Source organism: Gadus macrocephalus, chromosome 16 (assembly GCF_031168955.1).
Source record: "Gadus macrocephalus chromosome 16, ASM3116895v1".
Taxonomy (NCBI): Eukaryota; Metazoa; Chordata; class Actinopteri; order Gadiformes; family Gadidae; genus Gadus; species Gadus macrocephalus.
This window is the reverse complement of record NC_082397.1, coordinates 27546926-27566835: the sequence shown is the minus strand read 5'-3', so window position 1 is coordinate 27566835 and position 19910 is coordinate 27546926. Positions and strand designations below refer to the sequence as shown.

Here is a 19910-nt window from a genome sequence, read left to right as displayed (position 1 = left end):
GTAGAAGTGTTGCATGGGAACCCTAGACACAGAGCCATCTTCTGCTGTCTTAGTTAATCTGTGTGTTCTTCTCAGGACGTGGAGATCAAGGAGGAAGGCACCAGACACACGCTGGTCCTCTTCAACGTCCGCTTGGATATGGCCGGAGGAGTGGATTTCTCTGCAGCTAACGCTAAATCTACGGCCATGCTCAGAGTCAAAGGTGTTCACAATGATAACACTAATATAGTATTCAGAATGAGAAGAATGAACTGCATTTATATAGCACTTTCTAAAGCGTTTTACATACTGTGTGTGTGTGTGTGTGTGTGTGTGTGTCCTCATCCAGTCATGATTCTAATAGCCCCCAGCTGACACACACACACACACACACACACGCGCGCGCGCGCGCACGAACACGAACACGAACCCTCACAAGCCCACACCGCGAACACACATGTGCGGTCGCAGACGTTCCAAGATAACGGTAAGATCGAGATAACAGCCCCCCGTCAACACACTCTCCCAGCTGAGCCGTTTTGTCTAAAGACTACACTTTTTTGCTAAACATTAATTATTTTTGATTTATTACTCGCCTCCTGGAGCTCCTTGACGTTCTGTCTATAGACTGTAGAAATTGCGATGACAGAATTGAAGAGACAGTTTCTCACGTCGACAACGCAACGGCATGTCGTTTATTTTATCATATAAAACCTTTAAATTCAAACATCAAAACACAAAAAAGACGTGCGTTCTCTTAAAGAGACAGCGTCCCTATATCACAGAACGAAAACATGTCAATAACACAGTATGGGGAATTATGTCTATAGAGACAGTCCACCACAAGACTACACTAAAATGTAATATTACTCTCTTCATTGAGCCTCCCGAAATGTCTTCACATTTTGTTGCTCAAAATAGTATATTATTCTTCTCCTACATATTGATATTGATATCCCCCCTCCCCCCTTCCAACTGTTTTAGTTGTTTTATTGCTATAACTGTATGGCTACTGCTGCCTGTCTTGGCCATGACACTTGAAAAGGATATTTTAAATGTGTGTGAGGGCTGTACATCTAACAGCTAGATCAACTCTAGCTGTCAGTAGCAGTGCTCACGAGGAGAGATATAGCCACTTACACAGGACACAGGATGCTGCACTAGAAGGGGTCCTCCTACATTCAGAACATCACCTCAAAACAGAACATTTACTTTAATTAGTGTGCAAAATGTTGTCAGAGTAACAGTGTTATATGGGAGGCTCTGGTTCCCCGGGCTGGACCTCTGTCTGGAGAAAAAACTCCTGGTACTGAAAAAAAAACTCCTGGTACTGACAGCTAGAGTTGATCTAGCTGTTAGAGGGCTGTACATCTAACAGTTTTTCTAACTGTCAGGTTGGGTTCCTATCGTAAATACTTGAAGTTTGTGGCTAAGCCTCATTCGTGTTACTTATTTAACAACCTTTCAGACTCATGTTGCTTCACCTGCCGTGAAGTGTAGTTACAGCACAGCTCTACGAGATGTCGACATCTTCAATGTTAGGTCACTTCTGGGGCCTTAAGATCCTTCTCCTTTTCCGGGAATATTCCGAGCAGGTGATTGACAGGAACAGACTGTGCAGGTCTGGTGATTTGGTAAGGCTGGGCCCCCAGCCAATCAGAGGCTGTAGTTATTTTAGACGCGGCATACCTTATCTAGATCTGGTGTTGGTGATTGGCAGGCTTTCTGCTGACCATCTCCATGTGGTGTCAGGCCATATGCTAATGAGCTCCAGCCTTCCCAGTTGTCCTGAGGCCAGTGGAACTGCAGGCCTCCCAACCACCATGCAGATGAGACGCTAAGGACTTAGTTTCTTCTTGTGGGATTTTGAGCACTTGTAGGGGGGACTAACCATGTCTTCTCCTCACCCCAAAGCCCGGGTGATCAGCCTGAGCAAGGTCCTGGAGGACGCCGTGGTGACGGCCGGGGAGACGGCCACCTTCCAGTGTGAGCTATCTTTCGAAGGCATTGCTGTCGAGTGGTTCCTGGGGGGTACCAAGCTGGAATCAAGCGATAGAGTAAGTTATTTTACCTCCCTCAACTCGGCACACATGCTAACCAAAGGCCAACGGAATCACTCATTGCTACTACTATTACTACTAACTATACCTAGTATCTTTAGAGCAAGTGTATGATTGCAGATAATTGCTGTTTGTTTTTTGCTGGGTGGTTGCTGGGAACAGTGATTAAAACAGTGTTTTAGTCCATTTTGGTCATCTATGGGAGTGTGGAGAACCAGACCCCAGTGCATTGGATCTTTGAGATAACGCAGGAGGCTTTCTGCCCAGCCAGCGTTCTGCAGGTTATTTTTAACTGCTGTGGCAGGTGGCCCCCCCTCCAATATGTTATTTAAATCAGGACTTATGTGCTTTCTGCTGTGCTTGTTCTGCACTCTGTGTGCAAACATGTCAACAAGGCAGTCTATCTGTGCTAACATATAGCATAATCATTCAGGTTTTCTTCTTTATTGCTACGTTGGCTGTTATCAGAGCATTTCAAAAGAGACAGAGTATTTTCTGGGAAATGGGTTGTGAAACAGTGGTTTCCTAAATCCTTTATAAACCATAAACAAACGAATCAGCAGATTAGACATTATGCATCCAAATCAATGCATTAGCTGTTTTAAATAATTATGTCATAACTTTACTTGTCTTTCTTTAAATTTACCCAGGGCTCAGACATGTTGTAGATTTAAATATCATCTTAATTTTGATAGATATAAATATAGTCTTAATGTTGCAGATATAAATATAGGCTTAATGTTGATAGATATAAATATAGTTGTAATGTTGTAGATATAAATATAGCCTAAATGTTGATAGATAAATAGCCTTTATGTTGATAAATATAAATGTAATCCTAATGTTGTAGATATAAATATAGTCTTAATGTTGTAGATATAAATATAGTCTTTATGTTGATAAATATAAATGTAATCCTAATGTTGTAGATATAAATATAGTCTTAATGTTGTAGATATAAATAAAGTCTTAATGTTTAGATAAATGTAGTCTTAATGTTGATATATTTAAATATAGTCTTAATGTTATAGATATAAATATAGCCTTAATGTTGTAGATATAAATATAGCCTTAATGTTGTAGATATAAATATAGTCTTTATGTTGATAAATATAAATGTAATCCTAATGTTGTAGATATAAATATAGTCTTAATGTTGTAGATATAAATAAAGTCTTAATGTTTAGATAAATGTAGTCTTAATGTTGATATATTTAAATATAGTCTTAATGTTATAGATATAAATATAGCCTTAATGTTGTAGATATAAATATAGCCTTAATGTTGTAGATATAAACATAGTCTTTATGTTGATAAATATAAATGTAATCCTAATGTTGTAGATATAAATATAGTCTTAATGTTGTAGATATAAATATAGCCTTAATGTTGTAGATATAAATATAGTCTTAATATTTAGATAAATGTAGTCTTAATGTTGATATATTTAAATATAGTCTTAATGTTATAGATATAAATATAGCCTTAATGTTGTAGATATAAATATAGTCTTAATGTTGTAGATATAAATATAGTTTTAATGCTTACACATTATAAAGATAGCAATGACCTTGACAGATATAAGTTGTTTCCTGTATAATTGGTCGTACTTGAGGATGGGAGGCTTCTTATTGAGTATTGGCGTGATATTGAGGGATCTTGAGTTGCAGGCCGATTCTGACTAGCACTTCTACTTCTGATGAAAACAGTTGATGTCCATGTATTGTCATGGTTACAGCTCGGGTTCAGTGTTTTCTCTATTTTGCATTACAGCAGTCTTCTCTGTTACTGCAGTAGTATCATAACAATCCTCTCTGTTGCTGCAGTAGTATTATAACAGTATCCTCTGTTCCTGCAGTAGTATAATAACAGTATTATCTGTTTTTGCTGTAGTTTTATAACAGTCTTCCCTGTTACTGCAGTAGTATAGTAACAGTCTTCTCCATTCTAATGCATTTGTTTTGTAGCAGTCTTCTATATTACTGCAGTAGTATTAAAGCAGTCTTCCCTCTTACTGCAGAAGCATTATAAAAGTATTCTCTATTCTGCTGCAGTAGTACTGTAGCAGTCTTCTCTATTCTACTGGAGTAGTATTATAACAGTCTTCTCTGTTACTGCAGTAGTATAATGACAGTATTCTCTGTTACTGCAGTAGTATAGTAGCAGTCCTCTCTATGCTACTGCAGTAATCTGTCCAAGGTGTGCATAGACCTAAAGCTCTGCTTAAGACTCTCAGGGGAGTCGGGTGACTGGGGTTATATGGAGCTCTGGAGGAAGTATGGAATCCAGCTGCCTCCGTTCGTTAGAAACAGGACACAGCCTGACCCCAGCCAGCTTAGTCTGGCTGGGGGTAAGGACTGATTTACAGTGTGCTTCATTACCACAGGTGGTCACAAGAGCTGAAGGCAAAGTGCACTCACTTACACTAAGAAATGTAAAACTGGCTGAGGCAGGTGAGGTGAGACTGGCAGCCAAGGACTTCCAGACAAAAGCCAACCTGATTGTGAAAGGTTTGTCTCTTCTACCAATAAAGTTTAGACATTCTATGAACGGTGCAGAAGAATGAACCTTGCATCTTATTTCCCGTCCTCATCTCTCCTCCCCTCTCCACCTCTCCTCTTGAAGCCCCTTATTGTCCTATATATATATATATAAACACACACATAGTGTGTATATATTTATGTTTGAATGTATGTACAGATATCTAGAGGTGGTCTACACAATGTAGTGATAATACTGAGAATAATTGGGGTTGATAGAAGATGGAGATGATAAATAGAAGATAGAGCTGATAAAAAGAAAAAGTAGAGATGGTGAGTAGAAGATAGAAATGATAAATAGAAAGTAGAGATGGTTACTAGAACATAGAGAGTTTTTGTAGAAGATATAGATGGTGAATATAATATAGAGAATGGATCTAGAAGATAGAGAAGGTTAATGAATGAAAGGTAGAGATGGTTTTTAGAAAGTAGAAATGGTTACTAGAAGGTATACATGGTTACTGAAAGATAGAAACAGTTAACTAGAAGGTAGAGAGGGTTACTAGAAGGTACAGATGGTTGATGTTTACAGAAGACAGATTGCTTATAGAAGACAGAAAAATGAATAGTTGTGTCTGTATGACCTCCTTTATGCTGTGCAGAGCAACCAGTAGAGTTCAGCAAACCTCTGGAGGACCAGACGGTTGAAGAAGAGGCCACTGCCACCCTTGAGTGTGAAGTGTCCAGGGAGAACGCTGAGGTCCTTTGGTTCAGAGATGGACAGGACATCCGCAAGACCAAGAAATACGAAATAATTGTTGATGGCTGTAAGAGAGCCCTCATCATTCATGACTGCACTATGGACGATTGCAGAACTTACACTTGTGACGCAAAGGACTTCAAAACCTCCTGCTTCCTCACTGTGGAGCGTGAGTACTCGAAACACAGCTCTTCATATCCTAGCACAACACCACCAGTCAAACACACTTGAGCATGGTAGCTGGTGAGACATTAAACTTGATCCTCAGTTTAGATTCAGAATACCTCATTATTTCTGCTCTATTATAACAGATCTATTCATGGCTTGTGTCTGGCTGTTGTGGAGAGAACAAGTTGAAATATTGTAGAAATATTCCTTAACTAGTCAATAACATGTTATTATACAGTCCTTCTAACCTCTCTGGTTATTGCATCGCATTGCACCCAGCGGGGGAGGAGCAGTTGGGTGCCCTGTTCAAATCTCGTCCCACCTCACACCAAGCCAGCACCATAAACACGAGCTGTTGCCCGTGTACTTCCTAGATGCTCCTCAGTGCATGGTCCTCATAAACGGTGTGGCTCTTTACTCCAGGCTGGTGAAAGTCCTGTATTCTGTGTCCACAGCCCCTCATGTCCAGTTCTCTAAGCCTCTCCATGATGTGGAGGTCCGTGAGAAGGAGTCTGCCAGGTTTGAATGTGAAGTTTCCAGGGAGAATTTGAAGGTAAATCCTAATTTGTTTCCTCACAAGTTGAACAATAATAGAGTCCTCTCCCCAGTTGGGGCTGTACCATAAGTTTGAAGTTAAAGGTCCTCTGTCTTACCACCAGGTGGGACATGTGGTAGACATTATATTTATAAACTGTATAGCTACTCTAAATGCTCAAAGATGTTTTGCTATTCTTTGTGATGGGTATATCCACTGTATCCCTTGGATGCATAACAAATCAGCATCAGATGTAGCGGTCAACTATATATTGTTGAATTATCATGAAATATCCAGTTATGATGCAGACAATAAGGAAAAGTCGTCTTTGTCCAAATTCTATATGTTCAATTACCAATTACATTAAAGGGGACATATTATACATATTATATGGGCGTGTCCACCTAGATGTGTGTTGGATAGATCAGTCTACCAGCCTACCCAGCGGACTGTAGTAAACGTTGCTCATCTATCCGTCATATATCTAGGTGGACAGCCCACCTGAGATGTCAGAAGCTGCACATTTTCAAAAACGGCTTGTAATGGCTTATCACACTTGGTGGTATAATATGTCCTCTTTAATAACTGTGGGTCATTACAGTTAGACTAGTGTTAATTTTTTGTAATTCCCCGCGATTATCTTAAGGCGAGACACGGCAGGCAAAATCATCGATTTTTCAGTCACTGGTCAATTTTGATATTTTGGGCTATTTTGCACCATTAACATGTAATGTTTCGCACAAAAGAAAAAAAAAAATCAAAACGAAACATTTAGGTGTTTGTTTTATGATAGTTTGTCAACTTGCGCCTCAGAATTTTACAGAAGATTCACCAAACGTTTGCTTTATTACGCACCGTTTCAAATTACAGCCGGTCTCTGTCATATGTGTTCCGTGGTATCATTGGAAAGCACTCGATCTGCTGCACAACATAAAACTGATATCTGATTGGCTGGACTCGATTTCCGACCGGACGATTGGTTCGAATGTATCACGTGGTATGCTCTCATGCTTGGTTGGCTTTTGCCATAAGAATCTTTAAATGCCGTTTTCTCAAAATGAGTGTTTTTCCATTTTTAGGTGCACATTTCTCAGCTTATGTAGAACCTAGGTACACCACACTTCCCAGTTTCACACATAGCATTGTTATGAAGACATCTACACATGGATTTATTTATAAATTGTTCCTGGCCAGATTTATGGGTCATTTTACCTGGAAATCATGGCGAAAATAGGGTTTTTAAGGCCATGGATAGTATATTTTGATTTCCCAGGTCATAAAAGCAGCTATCCTAAAATCCATGTGAGGATTTTTTGTCATTTGATATATAAACAAAATAAAAAAAGAATTTTGGTCCTGGCTTTATCACAGTTTAAGATTCATGCACCAGAAATATATGCAAAAACGTGCATATTTAATGAGATTCAGCCTAATTAGCATAATTAAATATGCAAAATTCAAAAACTTGTAATACATTTTTTTCTTATAATGATGTATGTAATCAACTGGTAAAGTTTCATGGTGATCTCTTGTATTTAAAAATTTGACCCTATTCACCTGCCATGTCTGGCCTTAATATATATTTTCGCTCAACCGTATATATATATTTTTTTCATATAATTTGTTATTTGATGTTTTCACTTCATTTCTATTGTTATCTGGACGAGAGATTGCAGTGCTAATGCTGTTTGTTTCTGTGCAGGTTCGCTGGTTTAAAGATGGAAGTGAGATCAGGAAAGGGAAGAAGTATGAAATTATTGCTCAAGGTGTCCAGCATGTCCTGGTGATCCACAAGTCTGTGTTCGATGACGAGGCAGAATACGAATGTGATGCTAAGACCATCAAGTCCTCTGGCATGCTGACAGTCGTTGGTAAGAAAACTTAAAAAAAACAACGAATCTACTGTATATTGACATAATGATCTTTATGTCAATATACCTTTGACATAATACGCATGTCAAACACATTAAACCTTACACATTCCACTCGTTAAATGTAAAATACAACTGTTCTATTTTCAAACTTGTTACAGAGGAGGAAGCTAGGTTCAGCAAGAATCTGTCCAACGTGGATGGAATGGAGACAGACAGTGTCAAACTGATCTGTGAAGTGTCCAAGCCCAGTGCAGAGGTCACTTGGTACAAAGGGGAGCAGGAGCTGCCTGAGGGAGGTCGCTATGAGCAGATCATGGATGGAAAGAGAAGGATCCTCATCATCCAGGACCTGAAGATGGAGGATGTTGGGGAGTACACATGTAGACTGAGTCCCACCATCAAGACCTCTGGAAACCTCATGATCAATGGTAATACGTCAGACTGCTGTCCAACCAACACCTTATATCACCAAACCCCTGGTTAAAATATATCCTAATTTCTCAAATAAGCTACATCATCACAGATAATGAGGGATCGTTGTTGGCGGTTTGGGGTTGTCCTTATATTAAATCGTGTCTGTTTTTCCCCTTTGTGTCTGTAGAACTGGCTGCTGAGTTCACCTCAAGGCCTCAGAGCCAGGAGGTGGTGGAGGGAGAGAAGGCAGAGTTTGTCTGCTCTGTCTCCAAGGAAACCTATGAGGTGAAGTGGTTCAGAGGTGACAAGGAGCTGGAGGCCGGAGACAAGTACAAGATGATCAGCGACGGCAAGAAGAGAACTCTGCTAATCCAGAGCTCTGAGTGCAAAGACGAGGGAGGATACATCGTGGTGATCGGAGGCAACCGGGCCAGTGCTGACCTAACCGTGCTCGGTATGATCCACTGTCTGGTCTACAAATACAGAAATGCATAGGTCATAATCACAAAGGTCATGAATACATAAGAGATAGGGCTGTAACGATACGCGTATCAAACCGAAAATCGCGATACTCAAAGCCACGAACCTGTCTCGCGGTGTGAGAAGGCAGAAGCGCGATATGCCCTTTCTAACTCTTCGGTCAAATTGTCCGATTGAAATTTGCTAATAATTTGTCTAGATAATAGTCTGCTGACAGCGCCCCCTCCTATCGATGCCGTAAATATGTGACGAGATGCCCTCTCTGTGATCACAGCTCTCCGTGGCTACGGAGGATTGCATTTCTCCACAGCCGTCGAAGTCCTCATATGCGATATGAACGACATTTATCCAGAGTGGGCCAAGCGCGAAAAAAAATTGCCTGTGTGATCCTGTCTCTATTGTTTTGTGTGATTTGACAGGCAGTTTGTCTGCTTATAGGTCGGAATGAAGCGGCCACCGATTATTGACAGGATGGGTACTTTATTCTACCGGACTCGTTCGCTTCTTCACTAGACACACGCGCTACCGCTCGCTCTCCTCGCTCGTCCACTCACTCGCTGACGTCACTCACACACGCATACGCACACTGCCATTCTCCCGCACACACATATGCTCCTCGTAACACTATGCCTCGTTATTGCGACGTTCATGTTTTTCCTCATCTATTAAAAGTTAGGCTATTAAACATGTTGCATTCTATACGGCCTGATTATGTCATTATTTAAGCTACATAGCCTAATAAGAAGCGCTAATAAGGATATTTGAATAAACCAACCAAACAGTTAAAGGGGCCCTATTATGCCTTCCAGCAAAAAGCATCCTCCAACTGCAATCTTTGGTTATTTCTTTATTAATTTAGCTATACTTTAATAGTATTTCGGTTCAAATCTGTTCAGTGTTCCAAATTATTTATTAAATGTTACATTAAGATAATTGGTATTTAAGTGTTATTTAAATAAAATGCTTTTTAAATTTAAAAGAATCGTGGGATGTATCGAACCGTGGGTCAAAAATCGTGATACAAACCGAATCATGAATTTGTGTATCGTTACAGCCCTAATAAGAGATAAAAACATTCTTAGTTGGTTATCATTGTTTTCTCTTCTGTTATCTTGCAGAGAAACTCAGAATCATGACCCCACTGAAGGACACGGAGGCGCAGGAAGGAAAGGAGATTGTCCTGAACTGTGAGGTGAACTCTGAGGGAGCCAAGGCTAAGTGGCTGAAGAACGACGAGACCATATTTGAGAGCAGCAAGTTCATCATGGTCCAGAGAGACAATGTTTTCTCTCTGAGGATCAAAGATGCCCAGAAGGCTGACGTGGCCAACTACTCCATTATCCTGACCAACCAAAGAGGAGAGCAGGCCAAAAGTGCATGCAACCTCACTGTCAAAGGTCAGCACTGAACAAATGAACAACTGATTGATCTACGATATATAATCTGACTCTGATTTGACACCCTGATAACATAGTGTACTAACATAGTTATTTAACAGCCACAATGTAATAACATAATTATCTTACAGTAACAATGATGTAACAAATGTATTAATAGCATTGTTGTTTGTGTTTTACAGAGGAGAGCCTGAGGTTTGTGGTTCCTCTGGAGGATATTGACACCCAGGAGAGGAACACAGTGAGCTTCTCCTGTAAAGTGAACCGAACAGGGGCCAAACTGCTCTGGATGAAGGGTAGCCAGGAGCTCTCCTTCAGCAAGCGCATCGTGTACCGGGCTGACAAGGACCAACACACCCTGACAATTAAAGACTGTACCCTGGCTGACGAAGGAGACTACACAGTGGTCGCTGGAGACAACAAGTCCACAGCAGACCTGATCATCAGCGAGGCTCCCACAGACTTCACAGACCAGCTCAAAGACCAGACCATCACAGAGTTTGAAGATGCAGAGTTCATCTGCAAGTTGTCCAAGGATAAGACTGAAGTGAAATGGTACAGAGATGGACGTGAAATCCGAGAGGGACCAAGGTAATGGCTGCCACCACCTCAGGTTGTACTACAGCTGAATCATGTTTTGTTTGATGTATGTTTGCTTAACCATTCTACCCATTGCTCTACCAGATACACTTTCGGAAAAGATGGAAAGACTTGCAAACTTATAATCAAGGAGTGCAGACCAGATGATGAGTGTGAATACGCTTGTGGTGTGGAGGAAAAGAGATCCAGAGCCAGGCTCTTTGTTGAAGGTGAGATACCCTGTGTTATATACAGGTTACCTCTGCTAACTTTACGTTAATGAATACTTTAATCACCCTGTCCCTGTTTTGGTCTTTAATTCCAGAAACGGCAGTGGAGATCATCAGACCTCCCCAGGATGTGTTCGAGCCTCCAGGCTCCGACATTGTGTTTGAGGTGGAGCTCAACAAGGACAGAGTGGAAGTCAAGTGGTTGAGGAACAACATGACTGTGGTGCAAGGAGATAAGTACCAGATGATGAGCGAGGGGAAGATTCACCGCCTGCAGGTGTGTGAGATCCGCCCTCGTGACCAAGGAGAGTACAGAGTCATCGCGAAGGACAAGGATGCCAAGGCCAAGCTGGAGCTGGCAGGTATGGTCCAAACTTACAGTCTTTCTCCTCTGCTGTACTACTGCTAATACTGCTACTACTGCTACTACTGCTAATACTGCTAATTTGTGATCTGTGTTGACCATGATCATTTGCTCTGCAGCTATGCCCAAGATTAAGACTACCGACCAGAGCTACGTGACTGATGCTGGCAAGCCCATCGTCATGGCGGTTCCCTACAGCGCTTACCCCAAGCCTGAAGCGCAGTGGCAGTTTGGGAGCAGCCCCCTGTCCAAGGATGACATTCATACATCAGCTGACAGGACAGAGTACCAACTTAAAGACCCCAAGAAGACAGACGAGGGACACTACAAGGTCTTCATCAAAAACAAACACGGCGATGGAGAGGCCTTCATCCACCTGGCTGTTGTTGGTAAATCAAATGAGATCAACCTGTCAGATCCTTTCACACAGGGAGCCATTTATGTTACCTTGCAAGTTAGCCAGATTCACAAGATCATGATCACGCGAAAACCCATTAGGCAGGCTTCAAGTTAATCAAACTATGGTGGTTCAGACCATTCAGTGTCCAATGAGGAACTACGTGATATAGGTGATGATACACGATGATAGACGATGACAGACGGATGGTCTATGTCTTTTTTGAAAGACCCTGCCCTTTTTTTGAAAGATCCTACATGCTTCCCAGATGGTTCCATGTAGCTAACCATCAGGCGCACCAGGTTATGTCCCCTTACAGAAACAATTTTGCACCCTATCCTGCATACTGAATTCCCTCAATATTTTGCCTCTGTGCAAGAGCAAGTGGTCCCGTTGCAATTTTTACTTCTCTTAAAAATCTGATGATGATGATATTATTTTCCTGCTGTGTTGATATAAGTCGCTCCTCTGTAACCGGCTGTGTTTTCTCCCAGACGTGCCCGGACCGGTGAAGGGCCTCCAGGTGACTGACACCGCTGACGGTGAGGTTAGTCTTGCCTGGGAGGAGCCAGAGAGCGACGGCGGAAGCAAGATTGTTTCTTACGTGGTGGAGAGACGGGATGTGAAGCGTAAGACCTGGACCCTGGCAACAGACCATGCAGAGACCCCTGAGTTCACAGTGACCGGCCTCCAGAAGGAACCCATGTACCTATTCAGAGTCTGCGCTCGCAACAGAGTAGGCTGCGGGCCAAACATTGAGACAGACAAACCTGTGCAAGCCAAGAATAAATTTGGTGGGTACAAATTTGATACGTTTGTTTTAGTTGCCTGGGTTTTGATTGGTCTACCGTGGGAAATTCACTGTTCTGATTGGTCTACCATGCAGATGTGCCTGAGGCACCTCTCAACGTGCTCGTGAGCAAAGTCAGTAAGTTTGGCTGCACAGTGTCTTGGGAGCCTCCAGAGTCCAACGGAGGGTCGCCCCTCACAGGCTACGTCATCGAGCTTCGTGACCGCACCTCCGTCAAATGGTCCGCCGTCCAGGTGACCAAGGCAGACGAACTCAGCGCTATCATCAATGACGTCATTGAGAACAAAGAGTATATCTTCAGGGTGAAGGCTGAGAACAAGGCTGGTGAAGGCAAACCTAGCGCTGCTTCACGACCGGTCAATATCATGGACCCCATTGGTAAGTGTCAGCATGACATGTACCCTCTGGAACCGGCTGTGTAGTGGACAGCTCTGTAAGCTGTGTGCCTATCTATCTACAGAACGCCCAAGTCCCCCTCTGAACCCAGTTTGGCAGGACCAGAACAAAAGCTCAGTGCAGCTCTCCTGGGACACCCCCACCAGTAACGGAGGTAGCATCATCACCGGCTACATCATTGAGCGATCCGAGGAAGGATCAAACAAGTGGTTGCGCTGTAACGCCAGACTTTGCCAGGACCTTTCCTACAAGGTAAGGTGGGGATGGTTTCCATCCTTTGTTGCTTCTGATTCTAATGGGAGTCTGTGACTTTAACAGAACAAAGCCTCAGTGCATTCCCTAATCCCTTGGTTCTTTATTAGTCCTACTGTATATATCTAAGCTAGTTCTGGTGTTGATCTTTCAGGTTACTGGTCTGAAATACGGCACCAAATACAACTACCGTGTGTTTGCTGAGAACGCTGCTGGCCTCTCTGACCCATCCAACACCCTGGGACCTCTGCTGGCGGACGACGTCCATGGTCAGAACCAGAGACCAATGCCTACACCTTTTAATTTCAAGAACATTCCTAGAGTTTACGTCAAAAGTTAGGCTGACTTTGACTCTGACACAAACAAATTACTGATAGGAACAGTAGAGACCATAAATCAGATCTTAATTTGATATCAGTCTAATGTTTGCTCGGTAGGAGGAGAGATGTAATGTTTCCGTTTAATATCTCTCTCCAGTGGCTCCGACCATCGACCTGAGTGCCTTCAGGAATGGACTCGAAGTAATTGTTCCTCATTCACTCACCATCCGTGTGCCAATAACCGGATACCCCACACCGACTGCAAAGTGGACCTTTGGAGACAAGGAGCTGACTTCTGATGATGAACGAGTGACCATGGTGACCAAGTCGACCTTCGTAGAGCTGGTGGTGACCCCTAGTTTGCGTCCGGATCAGGGCACCTACTCCCTGACGCTTGAGAACGATGTCACCTCCTTCTCAGGAGAGATTGAAGTGACTGTCATCGGTATGTCCAGTTGCACATCTTGACCCTTTCCGACTCTCTGCAGATCCTACAATATCTGCCAAGACCTTCTTAAAGTAGAGGGTTATCTTGTTTTTGGCTGCATACCAAAACCTGTTCCTGTAGTTTTTAGTCATGAATGTATGTAGAGTTCACTACTGGTTGTACCACAGACAGGTTTGTCAGTTATTCTCTATTAATCATGGTGTTGTGGTATTCCGGCAGCTTCCCCCAGCGCCCCCAAAGACTTCAAGGTGCAGGAGGTGACCAGACAGCATGTCCACCTCATGTGGGAAGCCCCCGAACATGATGGAGGAAGCCCATTGACCGGATACCAGGTGGAGAAACGAGATATGTCACGCAAGACCTGGGTCAAGGTGAGCTCACTCCCTAACTTATGAACTAGCTGACTACCTGGTGGTTAGTGGGCACATTGTAACTCACTTGGTAGCTGGGGCCCGGCTCCAGACTCACCACCAAACAACAAATGTAAACAGTGTAGATGGATGTCTGACCAAGGTGTGTGTCCCAGGTTGTATCAGGACTCCAGGACCAGGAGTACACTGTGACGGATGTGATGGAGGGCAAAGAGTACCTCTTCAGAGTAACAGCCTGCAATAAGTGTGGTCCAGGAGAACCAGCCTACATTGACGAGCCGGTCAACGTCTCCTCTCCTGCCAGTAAGGAACTTTACTAACTCTACAGATGCACCTCATTCTCTACTGAATCAAGAGAACTAGGGCATTACGACCTGCCGTATGTCTCAGGTCATGTCTCATCCATTTACTGTGTCCCCTCAGCGGTGCCTGACCCCCCAGAGAACCTGAGGTGGAGAGACAAGTCTGCAAGTGGCATTTTCCTCACCTGGGAACCCCCAAAGTACGACGGAGGCACTGGCATCAAGGGCTACAACGTGGAACGCTGCCAGAGAGGAACCGATAAGTGGGAGCCTTGTGGAGACATGGTGCCTGAGCTCAAGTACGTGCTAAACACACCTAACATTAAGTAACAGTCTGGCCTGGAGTCTGGCCTATGGCTCTGTAGAGCTGAAGGTGCTGTGTGTTGTGTTCAGGTGCCAGGTGACTGGTCTGCAGGAGGGACAGTGGTACTCCTACAGAGTCAGAGCGCTCAACCGTCTAGGAGCAAGCAGACCCTGCAAGGCCACAGACGAGATCCTGGCCGTGGATCCCAAAGGTATGCTGGAAAACATTGAACCAGTTTACAGAAAAGTGTCTTCTTATTTCTTTCCAATTTTGCTTTTATATGAACTTCTGAGACATAACAGTAAGCATAGGCTGTTAACCTGTTCCACACTGCCTGCTCATGTCTCCTGTCTCGTCTGGCTCACCAGAACCTCCAGAGATTCAGCTGGATGCCAAGCTTCTGGCCGGTCTGACTGCCAAGGCTGGTAGCAGGATCGAGCTTCCTGCTGAGGTTACCGGTAAGCCTGAACCCAAAGTGAAGTGGACCAAGGCTGACCTGGTACTCATCAAAGACGATAGAGTCTCAATCGACACCAAGCCAGGCCATTCGACGGTCACCATTGCTAAGACTACAAGAGAAGACACCTCAACTTACATAATCGAAGCCACCAACAGCAGTGGACGCGCTACAGCCACTGTCCATGTCAACATTCTGGGTAAGCCAAATACCACTGGAAGGTCCAATATTACAACAACAGTAGTTAGAAGGGACTAGTTCTTCTGGAAAGTGGTGTCTTCTAAATGATCTGTGTTCATCTTCCGCCCGCAGATAAGCCTGGTCCTCCGGCTGCCTTCGACATCTCTGAAATCACCAACGAGTCCTGCTTCCTGTCCTGGAATCCCCCCAGAGACGATGGAGGCTCCAAGATCACCAACTACATCGTAGAGCGTCGCGCTGCAGAAAGTGAAATCTGGCACAAGCTTTCCTCCACTATCAAACTGACGACCTACAAGGCTGTGGGTCTGGTCAGTTTCAAAGAATACATTTTCAGAGTGTTTGCTGAAAACCAGTTTGGCGTTGGTACATCAGCAGAACATCCATCCATCATTGCCAGATACCCCTTCAGTAGGTTACTCACTCTTAACTACATCATGCAGTAAACATACAGAGAGCATTTTGGTTGGATAGATGACATCACTACTACTTTTCCCAGACACTCCTGGAGCTCCTTACAAGCTGGAGCCCTCAGACATCGCCAAAGACTCCCTAAACCTGTCGTGGTACGAGCCCGACGAGGATGGAGGCAGTCCTATCACTGGCTACTGGATGGAGCGCTACGAACCGGACCATGACAAGTGGATCCGATGCAACAAACTGCCCATTAAAGACACCAACTACCGGTCTGTATACAGCAGCCTGTTTCATCAACATCATTAAACTGTACTCTGAGTGTTTGCTCCTGCTCCATCTGATGGCTGATTGAAGGATGCAAAGGGGTTTTGGAGTCATGTTAAGTTTCTTCTACTGCAGGGTCAAAGGTCTTCCCACCAGGAAGAAGTACAAGTTCAGAGTACTTGCTGAGAACTTAGCTGGAACAGGGAAACCCAGCAAGGAGACTGATCAAATCCTGGTCAAAGATCCTATCGGTAAGACAGCTGCTGAACTTTTACCTCATAAATACCCGCTGGGCAATACAATAATTATAGACCCTTTCTAGCTCAGTCAATAAAGAGGCTGACAACTTCTCATGCACTCGGAGTCATTCATTGTATTTCATAAACACAGAACCCCAACATTTCCTCTTCCTATTCTTGTTAACTGAACGACTTGAGGTCTTAGTTGAACAGACTCTGACATTCTGCGGGAAGAATAAAATGTTCCTCCCCCTGCTTCAGATCCTCCATGGGCCCCTGGTAAACCAACAGTGAGGGACGTGGCCAAGACCTCATGTTTCCTCATGTGGACCAAACCAGAGCACGATGGTGGAGCCAAGATCGATGGCTACATCATCGAGATGCTGAAGAGTGGAACCGCAGACTGGATCAGAGTTGCCGACGACATCAACCTCCTGGAGCACTCCCTCAGGGGTCTGATGGAGAAACAGGAGTACTCATTCCGAGTCAAGGCCGTCAACAAGGCTGGAGAGAGTGAGCCCAGCGAGCCCAGCGACCCTGTGCTCATCAAGGAGAGACTCTGTAAGTCAAACTCATTCACTACAGCACAATACTAAATCAGGTTTCCATAGATGTTTACAACAGAGTATAAACATAATGCTGGTAACTAACTGCTGTCTCTCCCTAGCGCCCCCCATGGCTCCACGCTGGCTGCTGGTGGTAAGCATCAGCAGGAACAGTGCTGAGATGAAGTGGACGGCCCCTGAGAGGGACGGAGGCTCCCCCATCACCAACTACGTGGTGGAGAAGAGGGATGTGAGGAGGAAGGGCTGGCAGGCGGTGGACACCACGGTGAAGGAGCTCAAGTACTGCGTGACGCCCCTCAACGAGGGCTCCCTGTATGTGTTCAGAGTGGCCGCTGAGAACGCTGTTGGAGTCGGAGCCTTCTGTGAACTGGAGGACTCGGTTCTGGCCAAGGACACTTTCAGTAAGTTCAGAATAACTGAACAAAGTAAAATGTTGAGGAACTAATTCATACAGGTTTGTTCTAAAAAGGAACCTTTAATCCCTTGAGATTAAAGCTACTTGTCATGGTAGGCCTATTGTTTCAGCATATTCAATTGTTTGGGTGTGTGTGTGTGTGTTCACAGCAACTCCTGGACCCCCTTATGGCCTGGCGGTGCTCAGTGTCAGTAAGAGACACGTGGACCTGCAGTGGGAGGCACCTAAGAACGACGGAGGCAGACCTATCCTCAGGTACCCTCACTTATTATGGACCTCAGTGGACTGTGGAGCTGGAAGAGAATAGAATGACCTGCTGGTCCGTGACTCAAGGTCCCCCTCACAGATGAAGTGAACTGTACTGATTCAATATGTTCCAGGTATTCCCTTGAGAAGAAGGAGAAGCTTGGGACCCGCTGGGTGAAGTGTGGTAAGACCTCAGGGCCAGACTGTAAGTACAGAGTGACCGACGTCATCGAGGGAACCGAGGTCCAATTCTTGGTGCGAGCTGAGAACGAGGCTGGGGTCGGACATCCCAGCGAACCTACAGAGATCATAACCATTGAAGACCCCACAGGTGTTCCATCACTTCGTCATCTAAAGCCTCTCCCATTGCATGGCTGAGATACTCAGATACTTAGAGATAGATAGTAGATACTTTGAGTATGCATTAGAAACCAACACAATATTTACCCCTTGGTCATATCTCACTAATACCAACTTAATGATTAAGTAAGTAGTTGAACGTTGATAGTTGCTGGTGCTTGTGATATTTAAACAACCTGACCCAAACATCTCTTCCCAGGTGTTCCATCACCACCCATTGCACTCCAGATCACTGGAGCCAGCCGGGACTTCCTGTCCATTGGCTGGAAGCCCCCAGAGAGGACTGGCGGAAGCCCCATCAGTGGCTACCATGTTGAGATGTGTGAGGCCGGGACGGAGAAGTGGATGAGAGTCAACTCCAGGCCTGTTAAGGATCTCAAGTTCTGCATCGACGAGGGAGTGGTAGCCGAGAAGGAGTACGTCCTGAGAGTCCGTGCCATCAATGCTGTGGGCGTGAGCGAGCCCTCAGACATGTCTGACAACGTGTTTGCAAAGGAGAGCGACTGTAAGAACCCCTATGAACACTTGAACAGAACTTCAGCATCTGCTCACTGTGTGTCTTGACCTCCACCTTCACCAGTGATGCTTTGTTATTATTTATCATTATTTTAAATTCTTCTTAGTGTGATTCATTTATGATGGGATCATCATCAAGTTGGCTGTTATCTGAGTGTATTTAAAACCAGGCTGTGCTTGTCAAGGTTCCCCCACCCTGGAGTTCCAGACCCTGGACCTGGTGGTGGTAGAGACGGAGAAGATGCACATCCCAGTGCCCTTCAGGGCCGTCCCCTCACCAAAGATCATCTGGCACAAAGATGGCAAGGAGCTGAGGGCAGATGAGCGTCTGGGCTTCAGGTCTGCTCCTCCTCTTCCCCTGTTATAGGGCTCTCCAGGGGCTAATCACTGCACCAAACACATTGGACTGTTGGGGAGACTAGTTCCATCTCCAAGAGGAACCGGTTTAGTCACCCATAAATTCATATATACTGGTCAGGATCAATACAGAAAATACTATACAGAAAATAGAGCCAAACAAACCATTCCATGCAACATAAATGCACCCAGATGCTTAAGTCCATAAGAATCACAAATCAAAAGATACAGTATAATACCGTTTTAGAAGTCAATGTAGGTTGTGTATTTTGTGTATTTTGTGTGTTGTGTCTTTACAGGAATAGGATGACTTATTGTTTTGTTGCTGGTTTGTCTGAACAGGAAGGAGTACACCTCCTGTCACCTGGAGGTGGACAGCAGTATCCATGGTGACGCCGGACAGTACAAAGTTACACTGGAGAACAAGCTTGGAGCCGTCAGTGCTGCCATCAACGTCAAAGTCATCGGTAAATCATGTCCCCTAAGACATGGTTTTACTAGCTCCATATGAGAACCATTGAATATTGTGAGCACCTTCTAAAAGTGTCATCATGTTTCATGTGCTCAGGTCTGCCTGGTCCTTGTAAGGCAATCCTGGCCTCAGAGATCACTAAGAGCACCTGCAAGGTGACCTGGGACCCTCCAGACTACGACGGAGGAAGCCCTGTTCTTCACTATGTTCTGCAGGTCAGATGGTGCCTCCTGGAGGCCTAAGGCTGAGAGGCGGTTCTATGGGTTATTTATGCCTTCCTGACCTGTCCGTCTCTCCTGACACCTGTCAGTCACTCCTGACATCTATCTGTCTGTCCTGAATCATATCTGTCTGTCCTAACACCTATGTGTCTGTCTGATCTGACACATATCTGTCTGTCTTAACACATATCTACCTGTCTGTTTGTCCTGACACAGACAGTGTGTCTGTCAGTACTGTGACCCGTCTGCCATCCTGGGTGT

General features: G+C 44.3%; 1 protein-coding gene across 35 annotated transcripts in view; it reads left to right on the top strand.

The window, feature by feature from the left end:
• ttn.2 (titin, tandem duplicate 2) overlaps window positions 1-19910 on the top strand; it is a 212423-nt gene that overhangs the window by 102524 nt on the left and 89989 nt on the right. For all 35 annotated transcript variants that reach the window (XM_060074563.1, XM_060074557.1, XM_060074583.1 and 32 more), the window contains 34 exons: window positions 76-202; window positions 1894-2036; window positions 4426-4549; window positions 5182-5448; window positions 5903-6000; window positions 7685-7853; window positions 8015-8284; window positions 8458-8724; window positions 9869-10147; window positions 10330-10738; window positions 10832-10956; window positions 11052-11318; window positions 11440-11709; window positions 12212-12511; window positions 12604-12906; window positions 12989-13176; window positions 13331-13445; window positions 13654-13941; window positions 14164-14315; window positions 14471-14618; window positions 14739-14916; window positions 15011-15132; window positions 15290-15577; window positions 15691-15987; window positions 16076-16262; window positions 16393-16508; window positions 16758-17057; window positions 17164-17463; window positions 17627-17732; window positions 17858-18054; window positions 18283-18588; window positions 18785-18938; window positions 19299-19423; window positions 19525-19643. In XM_060074563.1, coding sequence (XP_059930546.1) covers window positions 76-202; window positions 1894-2036; window positions 4426-4549; window positions 5182-5448; window positions 5903-6000; window positions 7685-7853; window positions 8015-8284; window positions 8458-8724; window positions 9869-10147; window positions 10330-10738; window positions 10832-10956; window positions 11052-11318; window positions 11440-11709; window positions 12212-12511; window positions 12604-12906; window positions 12989-13176; window positions 13331-13445; window positions 13654-13941; window positions 14164-14315; window positions 14471-14618; window positions 14739-14916; window positions 15011-15132; window positions 15290-15577; window positions 15691-15987; window positions 16076-16262; window positions 16393-16508; window positions 16758-17057; window positions 17164-17463; window positions 17627-17732; window positions 17858-18054; window positions 18283-18588; window positions 18785-18938; window positions 19299-19423; window positions 19525-19643 — 7104 coding nt within the window. The remainder of the gene's footprint in view (window positions 1-75; window positions 203-1893; window positions 2037-4425; window positions 4550-5181; window positions 5449-5902; window positions 6001-7684; window positions 7854-8014; window positions 8285-8457; window positions 8725-9868; window positions 10148-10329; window positions 10739-10831; window positions 10957-11051; window positions 11319-11439; window positions 11710-12211; window positions 12512-12603; window positions 12907-12988; window positions 13177-13330; window positions 13446-13653; window positions 13942-14163; window positions 14316-14470; window positions 14619-14738; window positions 14917-15010; window positions 15133-15289; window positions 15578-15690; window positions 15988-16075; window positions 16263-16392; window positions 16509-16757; window positions 17058-17163; window positions 17464-17626; window positions 17733-17857; window positions 18055-18282; window positions 18589-18784; window positions 18939-19298; window positions 19424-19524; window positions 19644-19910) is intronic.